The 23,523-nt window shown below is 34.0% G+C and overlaps 1 protein-coding gene across 12 annotated transcripts in view; it reads left to right on the top strand.

Moving 5' to 3' along the window:
* Window positions 1-23,523, top strand: part of REPS2 (RALBP1 associated Eps domain containing 2) — a 258,619-nt gene that overhangs the window by 145,241 nt on the left and 89,855 nt on the right. For 7 of the 12 annotated variants that reach the window (XM_031958943.1, XM_031958944.1, XM_031958937.1 and 4 more), the window contains 3 exons: window positions 5,937-6,031; window positions 14,681-14,750; window positions 17,739-17,795. In XM_031958943.1, the coding sequence (XP_031814803.1) occupies window positions 5,937-6,031; window positions 14,681-14,750; window positions 17,739-17,795 (222 nt within the window). The remainder of the gene's footprint in view (window positions 1-5,936; window positions 6,032-14,680; window positions 14,751-17,738; window positions 17,796-23,523) is intronic. The other 5 variants (XM_031958938.1, XM_023500317.2, XM_031958940.1 and 2 more) reach the window with 3 other exon arrangements.

Below are 23,523 nucleotides of genomic sequence, written 5' to 3'. Positions count from 1 at the left end.
TGTATAAAAGAAGTCTAGATCAATATAGCTAGAAAGTGTCTGAGGTTGAATTTGAACTCAGGGCTTCCTGATTTCAGACATTGTGCTGTATTCACTGTACAACTTAACATCAGGGAATTAAATGACCAATAATATTTTCAGTTCATCAAAATTATCAAAAAAGATTCTGATCATGTAGTGATAATGTGAGTTCCTTGAAAGCAAGAGCCATTTTTACTTTTCTTTGTATCCCAAATAAACAATGTCTGGTAAAGAGAAAATGCTTAATAAACGTTCTTTGCTTGCTTAAATGTGATATAGAAAAAAGTAGATTTGGGTTCAAAGAGAACCCAGAGATTGTATACAATCTCTGCTACACTGCTTGTGGAATTGTGGGCTGGTCACTTCCTCTCTGGTGGCCTCAGTTGACTCATAGCATCTGTTTTAGTTGGTAAATTGGGAACACATTGGAGTTGGAAAATGTTGGTTCAAATTTTTCCTCTAACCCCTACCACCAATGTGACTTTGAGTAAATAATCTCTTTGAGATTTTATTTCTTCATCTGTAAAATGGAGGAATTAGAGTAGGTGGTCTCTTCTTTATAAGCATGTTCAGTCTCATCCTATGAATTTATGATTTCCATTTCCATTTATAAGTTGATTATTCCCTAGGCCCCTAAAATATTTCCCTTCTGGGAGCAATTTTATCTGTTTCTAAAAAATTTGAAACATTTTAAGTAAAGACTACAACTGCTGAGTTTGTGTTTTTAGGACAGGAGAGAAATTTGCAAATAACTAAAATGTAAAATGTAATTCTTAAATCACTAAAAAGTACAATCTGCAATATTGTACTATTGAGTTAAAGCTATAAAAAAAAATCAGAATAAAAATGCTCTTGTAGTAGGTTTTATCTGTAATTTGGCCTTTTAAAATTTCCTTTTCAAAAATTTCCTTGGCTTTACTCCTGCATAATTTCTTTATATCTTATCTCTCTCAGCTTATTGTAGCAATGTTCCTTCTTTGGAACACATAATTTATTTTTTCTTTCTCAGTCATTTATGAGAAATGTATATCTGACAGCTGTTTATTCAGCCGCACATATCCTCTAACAGGCCTTTCCCTTTCTCTTACATGTGCTTTCTCTTCTTCATACTTGTGCTTTGGCTTTGAGCTGTTGGAAAGGTGGATTATAATGGGCAGATACATGGGTAGGAAGAAACTTAAAAAACAAGACAAATTCTGCTCCATGAAGACTTCTGTAGCTAAGGCTTCTAGGAGTAACCCTAGGATTATAACAAGATTATAAAATGAGGGCAGAGACCAATCAGTAGCTCCTCATTTAATAAGCACTCATTAAGCCCTTTACCTTCCTTGCATTGTTGTGTGCACAGGGCATTGTTCCTGCCCTCAAGAAGCTTACTTTGTAATAGAAGGAAAAACATGTAAATAATTATATTACAAGATACATATAGAATAAATGGAAAGTAATATCTCAAGAAAAGGTCTCTTGAGTTTACTTTATAGTATATATGTATGTGTGGGCAGCTGGTGACACAGTAAATAGAACAGTGGGTCTGGAGTGAGAAAGACCCCATGTTCAAATGCAGCCTCAAGACACTTATTAGCTATGTGAGCCTGGACAAGACATTTAACCCATATTTGCCTCAGTTCCTCATCTGTTAAAAAAAATCTATAAAATATAGTTTTCATCTATATAAAAAAACCACACTGGAGCAGGAAATGGCAAATCAGTCTTTGCCAAAAAAACAAAAAATCCACAAAAAACCCAAGGAACAAAATCCATGGGGATCAATCAGAGTTGGACATGACTGAACAACTAAATTACAAGTATATATATGTATTTATATAAAAATATAAAAATACATATATAAACATAGCAATATAAAAATACACATATAAACATATGTGTGTGTGTGTTACTCCCCTAACATTCAAGCCTACAAGTTGACAGACTCCTTGTGGAGATGAGGTGTCTCCAAATATTGCTGACTCTACAGACTTAAACACAGCAAAAGTTTTCCCAGAAAGCCTCATAAACACCTGGGACAAGCTCAAACCTGAGAATCCTTGTACTGTAGAAAATGGCACCCCTACGCTACTTTGTTAGCCTCTTTCTTGAGAATGGAGCCACTCTAAACTGAACAAATCTATCTATTCCCACTGAAGATTATAAATGGGTGGATTTCTATGGCTGCCAGGTACTTTAGTGCAGAGCTCCTTAAACTGTTTCCATTTGAAACCCTTTTTTGACCAATAAATTTTTGTGTGATTCCCGGTACATAGATATATAAAATAGATATACAAATCAGACATTTACTGATAATAAATCATAGTTCAGTGACCTACACATTCAGTTATAAGATTCCATAAGAGGTCATAAACAACTTGCTTAAGAATATGGGACTAAATATGGAGCTTAGTGGATAGAGCACTGGGCCTGGAGTCAGGAAGACTGGGTGACCTTGGGCAAATCACTTCTATTTGCCTCAATTTTCTCATCTGTAAAATGGGAGTAATAATAGCATCTAATTCTCATGTTTTTAGAATCAAATGGGATAATAATGTAAACTCTTAGCACAATCCCTGGCATGCTATGTTATATTATATATTATTATTATTATAGCAGTTCTTGTTCAGAGACAGTCAAGAAATGTGAAAGGATACTTTCCATCCTTCAGAAAAATGCACTTTTTTCCCCATCTGAGGTTGAAATTTTGATTTAAAGGGGGAGAGACTAGTGTAGATAAGCTATCTTAACACAGCTATCTTAACAAAAACAACAAGAAACAAAAAACACTAGAACTTTTTATCTTAGTTATACAAATAAAGTGGCCTTCCCTCTCACATTCTGGCCCAACCCCCATTTTGGCCATGTTTTCTTGCTTTTAAAGGTAAAATTTATTTATCAAGTGCTTATTACAGTGTCTGACCAGCTTTAAATACAAGTCTTCCTTATTATTATAGGCTTAGTATTCTATCTACTTTGCTACCTCTAATATAGTTAACATTAAAATAGTATCCACTATGTACAAGCACTACAAAAATTGTTTTTGTTTGATTCTCATAATAACCCCAGGATTTAGGTGCTATTATTATTTACATTTTATAAATGAGGGATATTTTATATCTCTAATCCTAGCACAGTGTGCCCACTACATAATAGGTGCTGAAAAAATGCTTGTTGATTATTGAATGATCTTTCCCATGATGAAGATTAGATAATTTTTCATTTAATAATTTCATTGATGTTTCAAAAAAGGCTAATGAGATTTAAATATATTTTGGCTGAATTGTGCTTAAACAGTGTATTAGCAAAAGCAGTGTGGTCTCTTTAATTTCTTGATATGGCATGGTTACTGTGAATAGATTATTCTTTAATAAAGGGACTTCTGTAAGAAAGAACCTCCAAGGAAGCAGCCTCCCTTGACTAATGAAATAGTCTTTTGGAACAATGCTCCTTGTTTCTTTTTAGCCTTTTATGGAAGCTGTTGGCAGGAATTATACATAAACATTGAAGAATTCATTACCTACCCTTCAATTAAGCAAAAATTGCATGGCTTTCCAGGATATACAGGATTAATTGCAAATAATAATTACGGTGCTATCAGCAAACATTCCTAAAATCCTTCTAAATTTCAATGACAGTAAATTCAGGAAATGAGAAAAAAACAGGTTGAATTTAGGAAAAGCAAACTTGAAGGATGGGACATAATTTTTAAATGGATTTTTTTTTAGTGGGATTCAAAGGCAGTAAGTACATCTGAAAGAATATTAGAATTCTGTCCATCCTTCAGACAGATGAAGCTTCTTTCCCCACCCAGGGCTGAGAAGTTAACTTAAAGTGGGGAGAAAGACAATGATAAAAATATAATGTCAGCCACTTTAAAAAAAAAACAAAGCAAAACAAACCTTCAAACCAAAAAAACCTCTGACTTCAGTCACTTTATGTGTCTCCAAAAAACAAACAAACAAACAAAAAACCCAGTCTACCTTAGATTAATTCTGCTATTTTGGCCTGACTGAAAAGTATTCACAGTCCCAGTCACTGACATTTCAACAGCTTCACATTTTTACTTTCCTTGGAGCTTCATGATCTGGTTCCACCATTTTAAAATTGATCTGCATCCAATTTTTCTTTAGATTTCATCCAGTTCTTGACAGGTTTGAGGGAGAGCATTCTTTTGCCTTGATGCTGCAATGAGTTCAAAACTTCACAGGTTTCTTTCTGGTGAAATGGAAGATACTGAATTTAGCTTTAATTTAAGTAGCTGAAAAGAAAATATTTTTCTCCTTCCTAAAAGCTGAGAAACTAGAATGGCAGGTTGGACTATTTTGTAGTTTAACTATGAGCCTTTAGAAATTTTAACATAAGTGGATTACAGTGTAGGCTGTTTCAGTATAGGCTTAGCAAATCTTTGTTCACAATGAGATACTTGTCTTCATTTAATTCCTAGGAACAGATGATCTAATTTATAATGGTTGGGACACTGGGTGATGGGGCTTGAAAGAACTCCTCTCCTATATTGGCCTGGAAACTACTTGTATTGTGTGTTCTAAGTGACTTGCAAGGTATACTGGAAGAGACAAAATGTTATCAGAGAAATTCTATCAGGCAACATGATGATTTTGATCTTTAAAAGGCCAGTTGTGATTAGAAATATTACCATTTCCTGAGCTTCCTGAGCTTTTCTTGCAAAATTCAGATTTGTATTTATAAAAAGTAACATACCTGGTGCCAAAATATGAATGTTACACAGAAACAGACTTTGCCTTAATATAAAGAACTTCTTAAAAAGCTTTTCAGATATGGAATTGGATGTCTTGACATGTAGAGAGTTTCCCTTTTATTGTAGGAGTTCATCAACTGTCAGTATTGTCAGACATAAGATTCATGCTTTGGAAAGGGGATGAACTTTATTTCTAAACCTGTTCTATGTCAGTGAATCAGTATTTTTGGTCAGAATACTATAATTCTGATGTAAATTCATATACTTGGGAAGAAATTAATAGAAAGAATTAAGATTTAATACGTTGTACCTTGTTAAAACATTTTCTTTTAAAGAGGACACTCTATATTAAACTTCGTTTTACAATTACACGATATCTTAAATGCTTATCAAATTGTGAGGCAACTATTTTTTTCTGAAATGTTGACAAATTTTCTAGTTATTGACACAATTCTTCCCATATTCCTTTATGATGGAGTGCTCATCATATTTGTGACATAACCAAAGGGTGATATTAACCCTTTGGGATAGATTATTTGAGAATTATTATCTCTCTTTTGTATATGAAGCTGAGTGAGTCTTAGAGAGATAAGTGATCTTAGATCTTGAATCCAAGAAATGATAGGGCTGTTTAATATCTTGTTTAAAAATTCATGTTCATGAGTTTTAACAGCTTTAACCAGTAGCAATAACTACCATTTATTGGGAGAGTGTGTGTGTGAGGATGTGTGTGTGTATGTGTGTGTGTGTGCGCGCGTGTACGCATGCGATGTGAGTGAGCAATCATTTCAAAATGCTGCTTTTCCCTGTTTTTAAATTACAAGTAATATGGGTTCTTATTCCTCATTATCTACTCTGAAAGGGTGAGCATTTCATCAATATATTTGAAGCATCTACATTATTAACAAGTCTCTTGGCTGTAAAATCCAGACTGAGGGAAAAAAATACTTGAATAATGCAGTTTCTTACTTTTAGTGGGATAGCAAATATGAACCATCGCGATATTGAGCTGCTCTGCAATGTTTCAAAAATATGTAAACAGCCTAAATTTATCTCATTTTTGATTACAGTATTATTATTGGCTGCTGTGGCAAGCAAAAGAGAATTAACTTTTTTTTTTTTTTTTTAAGCATTCAATTCACAAAGGAGAAAGAGTGTAAAACAATGGTCAATGTGTATATCATTGTAGTTCCCTTTTGTCTCCCTCTAGCTTTTCTGAAGCCCAAATGGGACTGTGCTTTATTTGATTCTTATTCTGAGTCAATGCCTGTAAACCAACAGCCCCGAGACTTGAATCGAATTGAGGTAAGAAAAGTTGTATTTTTAATAACTAAATAGAGATATATGTAGAATGTGAATCTGTAGGCTTTGACAGCAATGTTAAAAAATAAATTTATGCCATTTACCCACCCATAAACTAGTTACTTACTTACTTTAGAGCTAAATGTGCAAAAAAATATACTTCAAGTTTATGTTATAATTTTTTTTCAAGAGTTTTGAAATACTTTTAGATATTATAAAAAGATAGAGATGAAGTCTTCTAGTTTGACCCCTGCTCACTTTTGCAATATTCTATGCTCCCTCTCTTTGCAATCTAAACCATTATATTTTGGCCTTACTTTTTAGGGTTGAGTTTAGGTGCCTAGTATTAGCAAAGTATTATATTAAGGAACCTAGCTGCTGAGAGCAGATTAGAACCGAGGGCTGTACCTGCAAGCATTCATTCATAGGAAATGAGTTTGGGATCTAAAAATACACTTGGAGGCACTGTATCCATGTGGGTTTTTAACCCTCGAATTAGTTAAGATGAGTATTGGATGATTCCCCAAAATGAGGCCAGAAAATTTTCCTTGATTTTATATTTCTAAGGAGAGATTTCCAAGCTGCTCTTTCTTATAGTGCCTACAATTCCCCCTTCCCCCTATCTTTTCCCCGGGTCCCAGGTCATTAAGAAATGAACAGTTCTCCCATTGAACTAAGCCAATTCATTTTAAGGCCATTGCAGCTGTGATAAAAGATAAATGAAAGATATTTAGAATATACACTTTGAATATTTTTTATTCACATGAGAGCTTCTTGCATATATATTTTAGGCAAGTAATTGAGATGTGAAGATAATGATTGGATCACGCTTAAGTCTTCTTTTTTGGTCACATTTAAACTTTACAGAATGTTTTCTTTACAATAGTGCTATGAGATAGTTATACAGCAAGTATTATCTCTTTTGTAGATGAAGAAGCTGAGTTGAGTCTCAGTGGTTAAGTGGTTTGCCCAAGGTGATGGAATAATGATCAGAGATTTGACTCTTTTTATTCTAATACTGTAGTTTTTTTTCATATTATTCAGGATAAGGCTTCTCCATTAATTCAGTTCAATTCAACAGACATTTATTAAGTGACACAGTCACTGATCTGGGGTAGTAGCGAACTTAATAGAGAATTAAAATATGTATACCATAAGGAAGAATTTTATATGGCAAGAAGGAGAATTGGGGAAAAAATGACATAAGGGTATTTAATAAGGGAAAGGTCACTTTCATTTAAGAAACTGAAGGAAGGCTTTGTGGAGGAGCTGATACCTATGCCAGATTTGAGGGAAGAGAACTATTTTATCAGGAGTAGAGATAGAAGATCTATCTGTCTGTCTGTCTATCTATCTATCTATCTACCTGTCTATCTACTAGAAATTGGAGATAGCTTACATGGTAGAATAGTGCTGGATGAGATCTTGGGAAAAATCAGTCCTCTTTATATGGAATGTAACATTTATAAAAACAAGCAGTATGAAATAAGATTGAAAAAAAAAATAGATTGGAGGCAGATTGTAGAGGCTTTAAATTCCAGGACAAGAAGTTTAAATTTTGCTATCTAGAAAATAAGGAATTATTATAAGTTTTTGAGGAGGGGACTTGCTTAGGTAGTTAGGTATGCACAATTAAGATTAGGAATCCTAATGCACAGTGCATGAGAAAGACCGTATGAAGGATAGATTGGAAGAAGGAAAACAAGTATTTATTAAATACTTTCTGTGTGCTTAATAAGAATTATGCCCAAGTGCTTTACAAATATTACTTCATTTGATCTTCACAACAATCCTGGGAGATAGGTGTTATTATTAGCCTCATTTTACAGTTGAGGAAACTGAGGGAGACAGAAGTTAAATGACTTCCCTAGAGTCACACAACTAGTAAGTAGTTCCCGAGACTGGATTTGAATTCTCCAGAACCAGTGCTTTATTCATTGTGATACCTCTTTTGGAGAAAAATAAGAATGAAAGGAGAAAGACTAGTTAGGATATATAATAGTTCAGAAGGGCTAGAACTAGGATACTAATATCTATTGAGAGTAGAAAGGTGTGGACAGATGAAAGAGATTGTAGAAATAAAGTTATCAGGTGTTGGTGGGACATAACCTGGCTGTCCAAGATCTGACTTGAATGTTGAGAAGACTTCATCTAAGAGCTTAATTATGAGGCAGTTTTATAATACCAGAAGAAGGTCATGAGTATTTGGCTTTCTTATTCTGGACATGATGTTTATATTTTATCTCTGCAATTCTAATAAAATGAAAACAACAACTACTTTACTGAGGAAAATAATGAGTATCATGGTCATTGAATGTTTGTTATTACTTAAAAAATTTTTTTCAGTATATCTGTGTTTAGCTTTATATCCTTGAAGTCATGACTTTGGGTAGAAAACACCCCCAGAATTATAGGCAAATTATTAGTTTAATTTCTTTTTAAAAATCTCTCATTTGGAATTATTCGAAGAGCTATGAAACAGAGAAACTGAAACCTAGAGAGGGGAAAAGCCTATACCATTCTTTCACAGTTAGTAATTGCTGAGCTAGGATTCACTCATTTTAGAATTTGGGTTAGGAAGGTACTTGGTAACCATTTACTGCCACCCAGCCATGAAAAGGAATCTTTCCTGTATCATACCTGGCAAGTGGTCATCCACCCTCTTCTTCTAGTTCTCCAGTAAGAAGGAACTGATTATTTATTTATTTAAAATTAAAAAAAAAATTTATAACTTTTTATTGACAGAACCTATGCCTGGGTAATTTTTCACAACATTATCCCTTGCACTCACTTCTGTTCCGACTTTTCCCCTTCCTCCCTCCACCCCCTCCACCAGATGGCAAGCAGTCCTATACATGATAAATATGTCACAGTATATCCTAGATACAATATATGTGTACAAAACTGAACAGTTCTCTTGTTGCACGGGAAGAATTGGATCAGAAGGTAAAAATAACCCGGGAAGAAAAACAAAAATGCAAACAGTGTACACTCATTTCCCAGTGCTCTTTCTTTGGGTGTAGCTGCTTCTGTCCATCATTGATCCATTGAAACTGAGTTAGATCTTCTCTTTGTCGAAGAAATCCACTTCCATCAGAATACATCCTCATACAGTATCGTTGTTGAGGTATATAATGATCTCCTGGTTCTGCTCATTTCACTTAGCATCAGTTCATGTAAGTCTCTCCAAGCCTCTCTGTATTCATCCTGCTGGTCATTTCTTATAGAACAATAATATTCCATAACATTCATATACCACAATTTATTCAGCCATTCTCCAATTGATGGGCATCCACTCAGTTTCCAGTTTCTGGCCACTACAAACAGGGCTGCCACAAGCATTTTGGCACATACAGTTCCCTTTCCCTTCTTTAGTATCTCTTTGGGGTATAAGTCCTGTACTAGCACTGCTGGGTCAAAGGGTATGCACAGTTTGATAACTTTTTGGGCATAATTACAGATTGCTCTCCAGAATGGTTGGATTTGTTCACAACTCCACCAACAATGCATCAGTGTCACAGTTTTCCCACATTCCCCTCCAACATTCATCATTATTTTTTCTGTCATCTTAGCCAATCTGACAGGTGTGTAGTGGTATCTCAGAGTTGACTTAATTTGCATTTCTCTGATCAATAATGATTTGGAACACTCTTTCATATGAGTGGAAATAGTTTCAATTTCATCATCTGAAAATTGTTCATATCCTTTGACCATTTTTCAATTGGAAAATGGCTTGATTTCTTATAAATTAGAGTCAATTCTCTATATATTTGGAAATGAGGCCTTTATCAGAATCTTTAACTATGAAAAGGTTTTCCCAGTTTGTTGCTTCCCTTCTAATCTTGTTTGCATTAGTTTTGTTTGTACAAAGGCTTTTTAATTTAATATAATCAAAATTTTCTATTTTGTGATCAGTAATGGTCTCTAGTTCATCTTTGCTCACAAATTTCTTCCTCCTCCACAAGTCTGAGAGGTAAACTATCCTCTGTTCCTCTAATTTATTTATAATCTCGTTCTTTATGCCTAAATCATGGACCCATTTTGATCTTATCTTGGTGTACGGTGTTAAGTGTGGGTCCATGCCTAATTTCTGCCATACTCATTTCCAGTTTTCCCAGCAGTTTTTGTCAAATAATGAATTCTTATCCCAAAAGTGAGGATCTTTGGGTTTGTCAAACACTAGATTGCTATAGTTATTGACTATTTTGTCTTGCACACCTAACCTGTTCCACTGATCAACTAATCTGTTTCTTAGCCAATACCAAATGGTTTTGGTGACTGCTGCTTTATAATATGGTTTTAGATCAGGTACAGCTAGGCCACCTTCATTTGATTTTTTTTCACTAATTCCCTTGAGATTCTTGACCTTTTGTTCTTCCATATGAATTTTGTTGTTATTTTTTCCAGATCATTAAAATATTTTCTTGGAAGTCTGATTGGTATAGCACAAATAAATAGATTAGTTTAGGGAGTATTGTCATCTTTATTATATTCACTCGGCCTATTCAAGAGCACTTAATATTTTTCCAATTATTTAAATCTGACTTTATTTGTGTGGAAAGTGGAACTGATTATTTATTAAGTCATACCATTTCACTTTTGAATAGCTCAGGAGTTTTTTTGACATCAAGTCTAGGTTTACAATTCTGCATTAATTTCTTCCCATTGTTCCTTATTTTTCTCCCTGGAGTTAACATCTAATCTTGATTTCACATGACAACCCTTCACAAACTTGAATATATATATATATATATATATATATATATATATATATATATATATATATATATCAAGTTTCTTTTTGTCTTCTCTTTTTCAGGCTGAACTTAACCTGCTCTTTCCATTAATTCTTAGATCAACATGGACATGGCTCTTAGCCATTATGGCTGCTTTTATATGCCTTAACCTGAATGTTCTCCAGGTTGTCATTGTCCTTTATAAACTATGATTCCTCCAACGAAACAAAGTTGTTTCATCAGGATTCTCCATCTTATCTATCTTAGGCTCTCTATCACTTGTTCTTCCTAGAATTATCCCTTTCCTAATGTAAACCAACGTCATATTAGCTTTTCACCTGTCTTATCACACAATTTATTGTTGTGGTCTGTCAGCACCTCCAGATCTTTGTCACTCTCTAACCAATCTCCTCCCTTTTCCCCACTTAACATTCATGACTATTAAATTTTACATTATTATTATCAGCTCAGTGCTTTAGGTTTACAAGATCTATTGAAGTCCTGAATTTCATATCCACTATTGTGTCATCTGTAAATTTTATGTTGTTGTTGTTTCAGTCATGTCCAACCCTCTGTGACCCCTTTTGGGGTTTTCTTGGCACAAATACTCAAATGATTTGCTGTTTTATTCTCCAGCTCATTTTACACATGATGAACTAAGGCAAACAGGGTTAAGTGACTGGTTCAGATTCACACAACTAGTAATTATCTAAGGCTAGATTTGAACTCAGGAAGATTAGTCTTCATAGCCTGGCAGTCTATTTGCTTTGTCTCCTGATTGTCTCTCTATGTATGTATTTTTCTTCTTTCTAAACATTTTCAAAATACTTAACTGTCAAGTAACTGTTTGAGACTGGATTTGATGTCACGTCCTCCTGACTTCAGGGCTGGTACTTTATCTATCATGCCACCTAACTGTTTCTATAAATGTGATAAGTAGACTCTTCATGTTATCATCCAATTAAAATGTCAAATGTTAAATAGCACAGGATTAAGCATAGCTATTAGGGTCACTCCACAAGAGATCTTCTGTCAAATTGGCATTGAACCATTAATGATTACCTTTTGAGACTGGCCATCCAACTTTCAAATACATCTAACTGTACTATTGTGTAGTCTATATTTCTCCTGTTTTCCACCAGAGTCAATTTAAGGACTGTGGTGGATGGAGTGTGGGATTTAGTGTCAGGAACACCTGAATTTAAATTTTGTTTTAGACACTTGCTAGTTGTGTGACTCTTGTTGCATAACCTTTCTGTGCTGCATTCAGCTTTTTCATGCTTAAAATGAGGATAGTAACAACGTTTTCCTCATAGGATTGTTGTGTGGATCAAATATGTTAATACGTGTAAAGTGATTTACAAACCTTAAATGTGTTTGATATAAACGCTAGCTGTAGTTGCTGTTGTTGTTATCCACAAGAATAGCATGAAACTATTTGCTAAGAAATAGTTTAAAATATTTACAGCATTCCTTTCATCTACAAGTTTAATTATCTTGTCAAAAAGGGAAACAAAAATACTTTGGCTTAATTAGTTCTTTTATTTAAGTAATATTTTTTCCCCAAGTACATGTTAAAAAAATCTGTACTTTTTTTTAAGTTTTGAGGTTCAAATTCTGTTTCTTTCTTCCTTCCCTCAACCCTCTCTGAGATGGCAAAACAATCCAATATAGGTTATACATCTGCAATCATATATAACATGTTTCCATATTAGTCATTTTCTACAAGAAGCTTCGAACAACAAAAAATGAGAGAGAAAAATAGCAACATGATTGGTTCTTGATAAAATCATCATGATGAAACCAAGATGACTCTTGGTGATCGTTGCTTCTTTTTCAAAATGTTCATTATCTCTTTAATCTTCATTTTTAACTTCAAAGTCAAACTCATTGGCTTATAGTTTGTATAGTCTACTTTCTTACCTTTTTTTTTTTTGAAAATTGGAATAGCCTTTATTTTATCTTGTGGTATTTCTGATATCTTCCATAACCTTTCAGATATTATTGATGGTGACTCAGCAACTTAACTTAATAGGTCTTTAAATTCTTGAGGATTTAATTATGATCAGCTCCTTATCCATCATTGATTTCTTTCAGGGCAAAGGCCATTCTTGAGGAACAAACAACATAAGAATTGAACAGATCTTTTTGTTGCCTGATATTATCTCATATACTCCGAACTTAGATCTTATTCTTTCTTTGATTTTCTTCTTTTGCCTGATATAATTTGAAAAAAAATCCTTTTTGTTTTTTTTTTTCTTTCTTATGGTTTTTTCCCTGTTGCTCTGATTTTTCTTGCAAAATATGAAAATATGTTCAAAAGAATTTGCACATATTTAACCCATATCAGATTGCTTGCTGTCTTGGGAAGGGGAGAAAAATCTGGAACACTAAGTCTCGCAAAAATGAATGTTGAAAACTATTTTTATATGTATTTGGAAAATGAAATGCTATTGAAAGTAAAAATAAAGAAAAAAAGGAAAAAATCCTTTTTGGTATCTTTCACTTTCCTTAACAGTCTTGGTTCATTCTTAGCTTTAGTCCTCCTAAGTCTGTATTTAACAGAAAACTGTGTAATACTTTTGTATTCATCCGCTGTTATCTGCTTTTACTTTTAACTTTTGAATCTTTTAGATCTTGGCAAAATGCCTGGCACAAAGAAGGCCCTTGATAAGTGCTTACTGTATATATCTTTTAAAAATTTAAGTTGATTGGTGAGTTTTCTTTTCTTCTTTAGGTCTCCATTCTTGATAGTGACTTATCCCTTCTGGGTTGCTTCTCTTGAAGAAATTTTCATACATGGGATTCCACCTGTCCTTTTATTGAGCACTGTGAAGTTTCTCTTCCCAAGATCTGGAGGCGATAGTGAACTGTTCCTAGCTTTCTTTTTGTTTTTTATTACAAACCTTAAGAGGGAGTCATTTTCCCATAGAGTTCCCACCATTTCTACTTGATTCCCATTACTAGGCTACCACACTGTATGCCTGACATAACCATCATAGGAATTATAATGAGAATATGACTTGCTATCTGATAAGCTGTCCAGGCAAATTGCTACAATTCTAAGTCATTCATTTTTTGAAAAGTGCAGAAGTTTCATGTTTGACCAGAAGTTACTTAGCAAATGCCATTTACTCTCTTGAATCAGATTATATTTTTCATGTAGTAAGCTAAATGTACTTAGCATGTTTCTTGTGGAAAAGGTTTATGGAATCATTGATCTCACATTTAGAAAAGGCTAAAAGTAATTTGTGGCCTCTAGATGGCATAGTGAATAAAATGCTGGAGTTGAATCCAGGAAGGTCTGAATTCATGTCCCATCTCAGCCACTTATCTAGCTGAGCAAGTCACTTAAGCTATCTCAATCACAGTCTTCCCATCTGTAAAATGGATATAAAAATAAAAATAGCATCTCTGTATCAGAGTTGTTGTGAGGATACAGTAAGTTAACCAATTTTAAAAGTGCTTTGAAAACTTTAAAGTGCTTTACAAATGCTATTATCATATTACTTTTACTGGCATTTTCAGATGGGGCAACCAAATGTCCCAAGGATAGAATGCCAGGTCTGGAGTTAAGATTCATCTTCCTGAGTTCAAATATGGCTTTAAACACTTATTAGCTATGTGGCCTTTAATCTTGTTTGCCTTAATTTCCTCATCTATAAAATGAGCTGAAGAAGAAAATGACAAACCATTTTAATGTCTGCCAAGAAAACCTCCAATAGAGTTACAAATAATCAGAAATGATTGAAAAAGTATTTTCAGTATCATGTATGCCACAATGAATGGATATATATTTTTAAAAAGTTTGATTTTTATAAAGTCTTTATGTATTCATTTATTGCTACTTGTGTACAAACAATAATGATCCTTATCTTAATATACTTAAATAATCTATGTACTTTCCTTCTCCAAGAAGAGTTCCATTAAAGAGAAAACTGATCTAACAGCGCCAGCCCAGGATGTGAATATTGATGACAAACAAGGTATGAGAAAAAAAAAAAAAAGAGTTGTTTTCTATTATTAAGAACTTTTAAATTATGTTTTTCTTCCTGTCTCTGGGAATGGAAAAATTTTCAAGAATCCACATAGGTGGATCTACCTGGATGATGGCAGAGCCAGTTTATTTGAAAGAAATTCATTGTTTTAAAATGGCATTGTAGAATGACACCCTGAGCAGAAACCTGGAGTTTGTATGGGAAGCTGCTGAATATATATATATAGTAGCACAGTACCTGTCATGTGGTGCATGGAATGCTGTATGTAGAGTCAGGAAACCCTGCGTTCAAATCTAGCCTCAGATATATACTAGTTGTGTGACACTAGGCACTCAAGCCATTTAGCCTCCATCTGCCTCAGTTTCCTCATCTGAAGAATAAGGATAATAATAGCACTTACCTCCCAGGTTTATTGTGAGGATCAAATGAGACTTCATGTTTGACCAGAAGTTTGAAACAAGTTCAAATTAGATAATATTTATAAAGCCCTTGGCCCACTTTAAAGTGCTATTTAAATGTTAGCTATCATTTTTGCTTTTGTTAATAATAATAAATAATATTAAATGGCTGTTGAAGTGAATTTATGATAGCCTAACAATTAAGATCAAATCAGTTCTATTACCAGCTCTGTCTGAAGAATATTATCTGATGATGATTCTCCAGAAATTACTGTCAAACCAGTGAAGATAAAGGGTTAATTCACGTTCTACTCTGATACAGATGAACTCCAGAATATAGAATATCAATCCAGTTTAGTTCTAGAGGGAATTTGGTCTTAACATCATTTCTGTTACTGGGATTAATACTTTACTGTATCTGTCTAGTAATATGCTTAACTGCTTTAGAGAGGTATTTTAGTGTGAAGGCACATGTAGAGAGGTAGTTAGAGCTCTTGGTAGAGTTATAAGGTAAATGCAGTGTGCCATATTATATATGCAGTAAAACTCCAAGATAAATGGAATTAAAAGTATTTAGAGAAGTTCAAGAAAAGAATAAGATATATTAAACAAGATTTTTGGAAGAGGTTAGATAAGGATAGATAAAGCATTTAAGCACTGACTGTGATAACTGTTGGGGATCCAAACACATCCAAGTAAGACATTCTCTGGTCTCAATAAGCTTACATTCTAATGAGGAAAGGCAACACATAAAGAGGTGCTGGAAAAATATGTGTTGGGAGGGGAGTTGGGGAGAAGCAATAATAAAAGTACATTGAACATCTTCCCAAGAAAAAGGACAGGGAACCACACATTTTCTTCATTGGCCATGCAGGGTTATTAATAAGTAGGAGATCTTATGAACATGGTTTTAAAAAAATACATATAAACTTTATTTCAGTATAATTGGTTTCCTTCATAATCTGATGTATCTTTATTCATTTAAAAACATCATTTTAAGAAGGGCTCCATAGGTTTCATCAGACTGCAAGAGAGGTCCATGACATAGACAAAAAATTCCTGGCATGTGACCATCCAATCTTGCCCCAGATCCTTCAGTTAAAACAGCTTGAGTTTTTGGGGAACCTTATCTTTTGCTCTAGAGGGACTCATTCTCACATCCTCAAATCTGGATACAAAGACTTGTCACTAAACAGCCAAGGGATGATAAACTAACCAGATGCGTGTCCAAAAATTTGGCAGGATATCCTTGCCATTTTGACTCTGGATTTCCCAATAGAAATTCACTAACAGTATCAAAAGCTGACTGTCAGTCATCTTATCCATTTTGTTATTTAAAAATCAAAACTCCTTACAAGAAATTCTTAACACCTTCTGGTCATATAACATGGCAGGAGACAGCATGCCTCCTCACATCATCTACAGAAGATCTATTATATAGACATTCTGGGACTATTTTCCTGCTTAAACTGAAAACTGACCTGTCCAAGCCTGTATGATGGTCTGGTGATAACTAGCCATAGCTAAATATTGATATTTTTCAGGTTGGATTTTCCCCAGAAAGCAAGACTTAATTATATAGGCTGGTCATAAGGGAAAAGGCATACATCAAGTCCAACAGATCTATTTCTTTAAAAAAAATCATCCTCCTCCCTTTTCTGTCTTTCGTTCAATAATTAACTATAGGGGAATTCATCTTTATAGAGGTGAATATCACAGAAAGGGCTAGAATTTGTTTTTTTTGTTTTTTTTTTTTTTTAGAAGAAACAGTATTGTATTTATACTGGAAAATATTTTAAAATGATTTTTCAATTAGGGGAAAAATTTTGCTACTATTTTGTACTCTAAGTTATCCTCTTTGCCTGTGAAGGGTCAGAAATTCAGAATCAGTAAGATGCTAGAAAAAAGAAAAGAAAACAATTTGAGGAATGGTTTTGCAGAATTGAATGTGATAATTGCACATATATAACCTATATAAATTGCTTACTTTCTTAGGGAAGTAGGAGGGGGAAGGAAGGAGAGAATTTGAAACAACATTTTTTTAAAATGTGAAAAATATTAAAAATTAATTTTTGTGTAATTGAGAAAAATATTATTAAAAAAGATTGAATGTGAGCTGTAGACTCTGTGCTTGACATAGGTAATGAATAGACATGGAAGAAACTAAAACTGTCATTGTCTATTCCAGAGACTATGGATATCTCTACCTGAAAGTCCACAAAGAGCCTCACTAGCTGTGAATGTATTAACAAAACTTATGGCACAGGGCTTCTTAACTTTATTTGTATTGTGACCCCTTTAGCAATCTAGACTTCTGAACCTTTGACTTATGGAGCAATCAAAATAAAGTTCCTAAATGCATAAAATAAAATATATATGATTACAAAGGAAACCAACTATACTAAAATATAAACATTAGAATATTGAACAAAATTCTCAGATCTCTTTAAATCCATGTGTTAGAAAGTAGAAAGATGAAATAACTGGAGATTAATTTGTTTTAGGATAATATGCCTTAAAAGAAAAGAAATTACAGTGTCTCCTTTCCTCCCCTTACCCTCCCCCTTTTAAAATGTAGCATTGAAAATAAGCTCTGTGGATGAAGCCATGCCAAAGGACTTATCTGTTGACACAGGTAGGAGAAAGCCATTTTAATGAGTTTCCAATTATTGTAATTTTTTTGAATTAATCATATCTAACATGAAACAAGCTTAAAATATTCTTAATTGCTCAGTAAAAAGTTGAGTAGGTGGAAGATGATTGCTGGTGTAGGTTTTGCTGCAGACATAACTTAGCTTTTCAGTTGTGTTCCTTGTTGTGGGTTTTGTTGTGTGTTCCTGTTGTGGTTCCTGGTTCCTGCTTTTGAAATATTTCAGAAGGATGTGTTTGGTTTTTTTTTTTTTTTTTACTGTTTTCTCCATCTGTCTGTTATGAGAGGGTAGAGTAGTCTAATTATCCCAAGTTCAGTTTGCATATGAAGAGGACTGAAAATTTAATTTGGGAGTGACTTAGCCACTGTTTGAGAAATTGAGATGACTCAGAACAAGAGAAATTTTAGCAGGCCATTTTGCTTGCTTTTTTGTATGGCATAAATAGTCGATATTTTTGCTGGATATCCAATGTCAGTAGGAACTATTTCCCCCCAAATTCCTCCTTTCCAAAATTTTTAATGTACTTTATTAGTTGGAGACTGGAGAATGTGATCGTTAAAGATAACTCTGAAGAGAATGAACTTAGAATTGTATCTAAGCACAAAGCTGAATTGGAAGTAATTGCTGGAAAAAAAGGATAGTGGAAGAGTCTTTGTTTGGAAAGTGAGAGTGAATGCTTGGACCTGGGCAAGCTCAGCCTCTGTTTAGAACTTTGCAGAGACCATTGATGAGGAGAAATTCAGTGACTTACTCTGCTTGATTGAGCCCTCAATCATTTTTGTCAGAATTTACCTTGTGAAGAGTTTTGGCCTGGATCTTGCTTTTTGTTTGTTTGTTTCCATTCTGACTTTGGAAATACAGAAACAAGATGGTGTTTTCATTTTCAACACATTTCATGCTGTTTGATTTTTAATCATATTCTGTTTTCAGCATGTATGAAGTTATGGCATACATCTATTGGAATTAGATAAATCAAGACTTTAGATTGATACATAGAGTAAGGAGAGAAATTATTTATCTTTGAAGTTTATGATCTGAACAGTTACATCAAGAAATGAAAAATTGATCATGTATATCAATATGACTTCCTTCAGATTATAGGAATCTCAACTACTATCTCCATTCTCCCATTTAATTATTTGAAACTAGATCATGGAAATGTTCACTCACAGTACAGAAGAATTTATACTGTTTATGCCAAATGTCCTCCCACCCCATCTTTCATATCTGCAAATTGAATTGGAAATGTGTCAGTCTGTTAAATTCATATTGTGCTATCATTAAAGGTTATTTGATTTGAAGGGTGAAATGTCATCTTGTTACAGCATTAGGAAAATATCTCCTCTCACTGTAGTAGACAAGACTCTTAATGATTTCCTGGCTTTAAGAGATGATAGCATGTAAATGTGGCACATGTAGCTAATTTTACATGGTATGTGAACTTTACGATCAAATTAATTTAAAAAATGTCTTTCTCCATGGGCTTTGACTGGGGAGTAGCATATTAAAATAAACATCTATTAAACCCATTGACTAGAGGTAGCGGGCATGGCTTAGATATAAAATTGTATTTGAATTTGTTTTCATCTTAATGTGGTCCATATGGTTTATTTATAAGCTTTTTGTGTTATTTTTTGTAATATGAACAAAGATTCTTTTATGCTACACACACACCAATATTACAGCATGATATGATGGATAACAAATTGTTGTTATAGCCAGTGAAACTTCCTTTTAAGTACTGCTTCTGACACATATTGACTGGGAAAGTCTTCTTTGTGCTCTAGTCATCCCTCTAAGATTGTAAATTGTAGAAAAGATATTGACCTGCATTGGTTGAGAATCTCCTCTTCTGGGAGCTGTTAACTATTTCTCAGTATAAATTGTTGAACATTAGACCTAATTTTTAAACTGACAATGGAACTTTGAGAGTTCCTTAAATTTAGTCCCTTTCCCCTTGCAAAGTCTGTGAGTCTATGGTTTTTCAGGAAAACATCTATAGCTGTGTATATAAATATTATTTTCCCCTTGGTATCTTGGTGTCATTATTTGCTTTTGTTGGAACGCTAAAGACAGTGACTTGTAATATTAATTGGCTTTTCACAATTTCTAAGTTGAGTCATTAAACTTCAGTCCTAATTTGTAATTCACAAAGGAACTCTTCCTGAATTCCTAAGAAAAGTACCCTTTTCTTAGTTAATGGTCTTAGCAATGCAGCACTTTCCCCTCTCCCCAACCCATTCCCTTATTAATGTTAAAAGCTATAGCATGTCATTTAGCTTTCATACCTTCATCCAAATCCATAGCAGTGCTCTCTGTGAACAGCAATTAAGCGATTTTGGGAATGGTACTATGGAATTTTCCAACTTTTGCATAAACTGTATAATTCAATCATCTTAGTTTTAGAGACTGAGAAAAGTTTTAATTGTATTTTATTTTTCCAAATACCTGGTTTTTCAACATTCACCTTGTGGTCTAAATTTTTCTCCATGTCTCCTCTACCTCCCCAAGACAACAATCTGATATAGGTTAAACATGTGCAATTCTTCTAAATATATTTCTATATTCATCATGCTGAACAAGAAAAATCAGATCAAAATAAAAAATAAGAAAGAAAAAAAAAAACAAGCAAACAAAAAATCACCAAAAAAGTGAAAATTTTGGTCTCCATAGTTCTTTCTCTGGATGCAGATGGAACAATTCTTGAGACTTTTATGAAAAGTATAATAGGGCAGTCCTATATAGTCATTGATTTAAAATTGGTAGGGGAACAAGGTAAGGTAACATTTATTAAGTACCTATTATGTGCCAGGCTAAATACTGTGCTAAATAGTTTACAAATTCTATATTATTTGCTACTTATCTGGGAGATAGGTACTATTGTTAATCTTACTTTACAATTGAGGAAACTGAGATAGAAAGTAAATGACTTTCCTAGAGTCACACATCTAGTAAGTGTCTGAGGTAAAATTTAAACTCAGGTCTAACCAAATAGCGGAGGGCTATCACTCTATCCCCTGACTCTATCCAGTGGCAGCCACCTAACCACCTAAGTAGTGGTCTAGCCCATCAATCAGCAAATTATAGCCTACAGGACAGATTTGGCCTAGCATCTGTTTTTGTAAGGTTTGTGAGCTAAACTAAGGATAGCACTTAGTCACGAGTTGTACAGAAACAGATGGCTGGACTGAATTTGGCCTAAAGGCTATAATTTGCCAATCCCTGTTCTAATATAACTCCTTCATTTTTTTGATGTAGGAACTGAGTTCCCCAAAAGATCTTCTGATTCAAGATTCAGAGTATTTTTTACCTTTCCCTAATCTTTTGTATATGCATCTTGTTGGAATGTATCAAACTTGTTTGATTTTTATTGAGTCTGAGGTGATGGAGGCAATAATTATGAGGATGAATTGACAGAAAAGCATTTATCTTTCTCCTTCCATAGAAATAATAATGTCTGATAATAATAATGTGACATTTCACTTATTCATTGGTATGGTAATGGTGTTCTACAGGAGGTAATTTTGTAGATCATGGAAAATAACCACTTTAAGCATTAAATTTTAAACAATTTAGGATAAAACTCTTTCTAAAAATTATTATCTAATTAGAATATATTAAACAATATAACAATATATTTAGCTTTACTTGATGATTCATAGAATTATAGAATTTCAAAACTGGAAGGTCTTAGAAAGACTTCAGAAACCCAAATCTAGTTTAACCCATACTTGAATAAGAATGAAAATCCTTTCTATGTGATCTTATCACCTTTCCTTAAGTTTTTTCAGGGATAGAGAATTCATAGGCTGTCTATATACACTCTCCATTCTACAGCTCTCATTGTTAGGAATCAATTTTTGCCTTTAACTTTTTTTTTTCCCTGAGGCAATTGGGGTTAAGTGACTTGCCTAGGGTCACATAACTAGGAAGTGCGTTTGAGACCAAATTTGAACTCAGGCCCTCCTGACTTCAAGGCTGGTGCTCTATTCACTGTGCCACCTAGCTACCCCCTTTAACTTCTATTTGTTGGTCCTACTTCTGTCTTCTGGGGACAAGCAGAAAAAAATCTAATTCCTCTTTTACTTGAAATTCTTTTAACCATAATTATCACAATTCTCTCTCTTTCTCCTCTCTTTTTTTCCAGGCTAAACTTCCTCAGAAAAGCTCATTATGACTCAATCATACTCATATGTGTAGGACTTCTTGCTCTAATCACAAATGCATTAGGGGAGCTGTTGATGATTCTGGGTATCTTTAGATATGATATCATCTATTACTTCTCAATGTGTGGGGATAGAGCAGGCTTCCCCTATCTTTTATCCCAACATATTGTCCTAGGAAAAAATAAAGGGGAAACCAGATCACTAAGTTTTCTCTTAATCTGCACATTTACATAGGAGAAATTCTGTGCACAGATTGTAAGTAGGAAAAACTAAGATCAAAGATTTTCAGACTATAATCCATTTTCCAATACTTCAACAACACTCCATGCCTCTCTTTTTAGAAATTTGTGACTTAGTCTCTGTTGTTAAGAGACCTCTGAGACTACCTATAGCTTACTATCATCTTCCACAAGAATCAATAATTAATCAGTAAGCATTTTTGCAGCATCTATGTGCCAAATACTTGGAAGACCATGAGAAAACATACAGTCCCTGCCTTTAAAAAACTTACATTTTGATAGAGGAGATGACATAATATCCATAAATCAGATCAAACAAAATCATGAAGTAGATGGGAAGTAGTCATAAAGTCAGTGGCAGCAAAGTGGCCCAGGACAGGCTTCCTACAGGAAGCAATGCTTGAGCTGAATCTTAATGGAAGTTAGGAGTTCTAAGTAGCAAGATTTAAGTGGGTGAATAATGTGGATCATGGGATGGCGTAGGATGGAGAGAGAGAGAAGGGAGAGAGAGAAAAAGACACACAGAGAGAAAGAGACAGAGAGAGACAGAGACAAGGGGAGAAGAGAGAGAGACATCAGAGAAAGAGACAGAAACATACAGAGAGACAGAGAGAAACACACACAGAGACAGACAAAGTGGGGAGAGAGACAAAGACAGAGAAAGAGACAGAAACAGAGAGAGGGGGGAGGGAGGGAGGGAGGGAAAGAAGGAAGGAGGGAGGAAGAAAGAAAAAAAAGAGAGAAAAGGGTTTATAAGAGGAAAAAAATGATTAACTGTGTCAGATGCTATTGAGAGACCAGGAAGGATGAGAACTGAGAAAAGTCATTAGATTTAGCAACTTAAAGTTCATTGATAACTTTGGAGAGAGCAGTTTAAATTGATGATGAAGTCAGAAGCCAGATTAGGGCTTTAGAATAGAGGGGAAAAAAAAGAAACAGAAGCATCAAAGAGAAGACTTTTTCAAAAAATTTAGTTGAGAAGTTTGACCTTTGGATAAATGAGGCTTATTATGTTTTATTTTTATTGTTTTTAATTATTATTATTATGTTATTATTCTACATTTTTATAAGATTCTTCCCCACTTTTTATAATATCCTCACATTATATCTTCATTGTTCCTCTCAACAGTCCTTCAAGGTAGATAGGTGGGCATTTTCCATATTTGTCAGAAGAGAATAAAAACCCCCAATACCATACAACTAGTTAGGTTAATGGCTTAGAGTCTAAGTTTCTGCACTCCTAATCTGATGTTCTTATCCCTGCATATCAGATACTTCTTGTACCCAGCCATAATTCATCACACACA

This window comes from Sarcophilus harrisii, chromosome 3, assembly GCF_902635505.1.
Source record: "Sarcophilus harrisii chromosome 3, mSarHar1.11, whole genome shotgun sequence".
Taxonomy (NCBI): Eukaryota; Metazoa; Chordata; class Mammalia; order Dasyuromorphia; family Dasyuridae; genus Sarcophilus; species Sarcophilus harrisii.
Note: the sequence above shows the minus strand (reverse complement) of the source record. Positions and strands in the feature narration are given on the sequence as shown.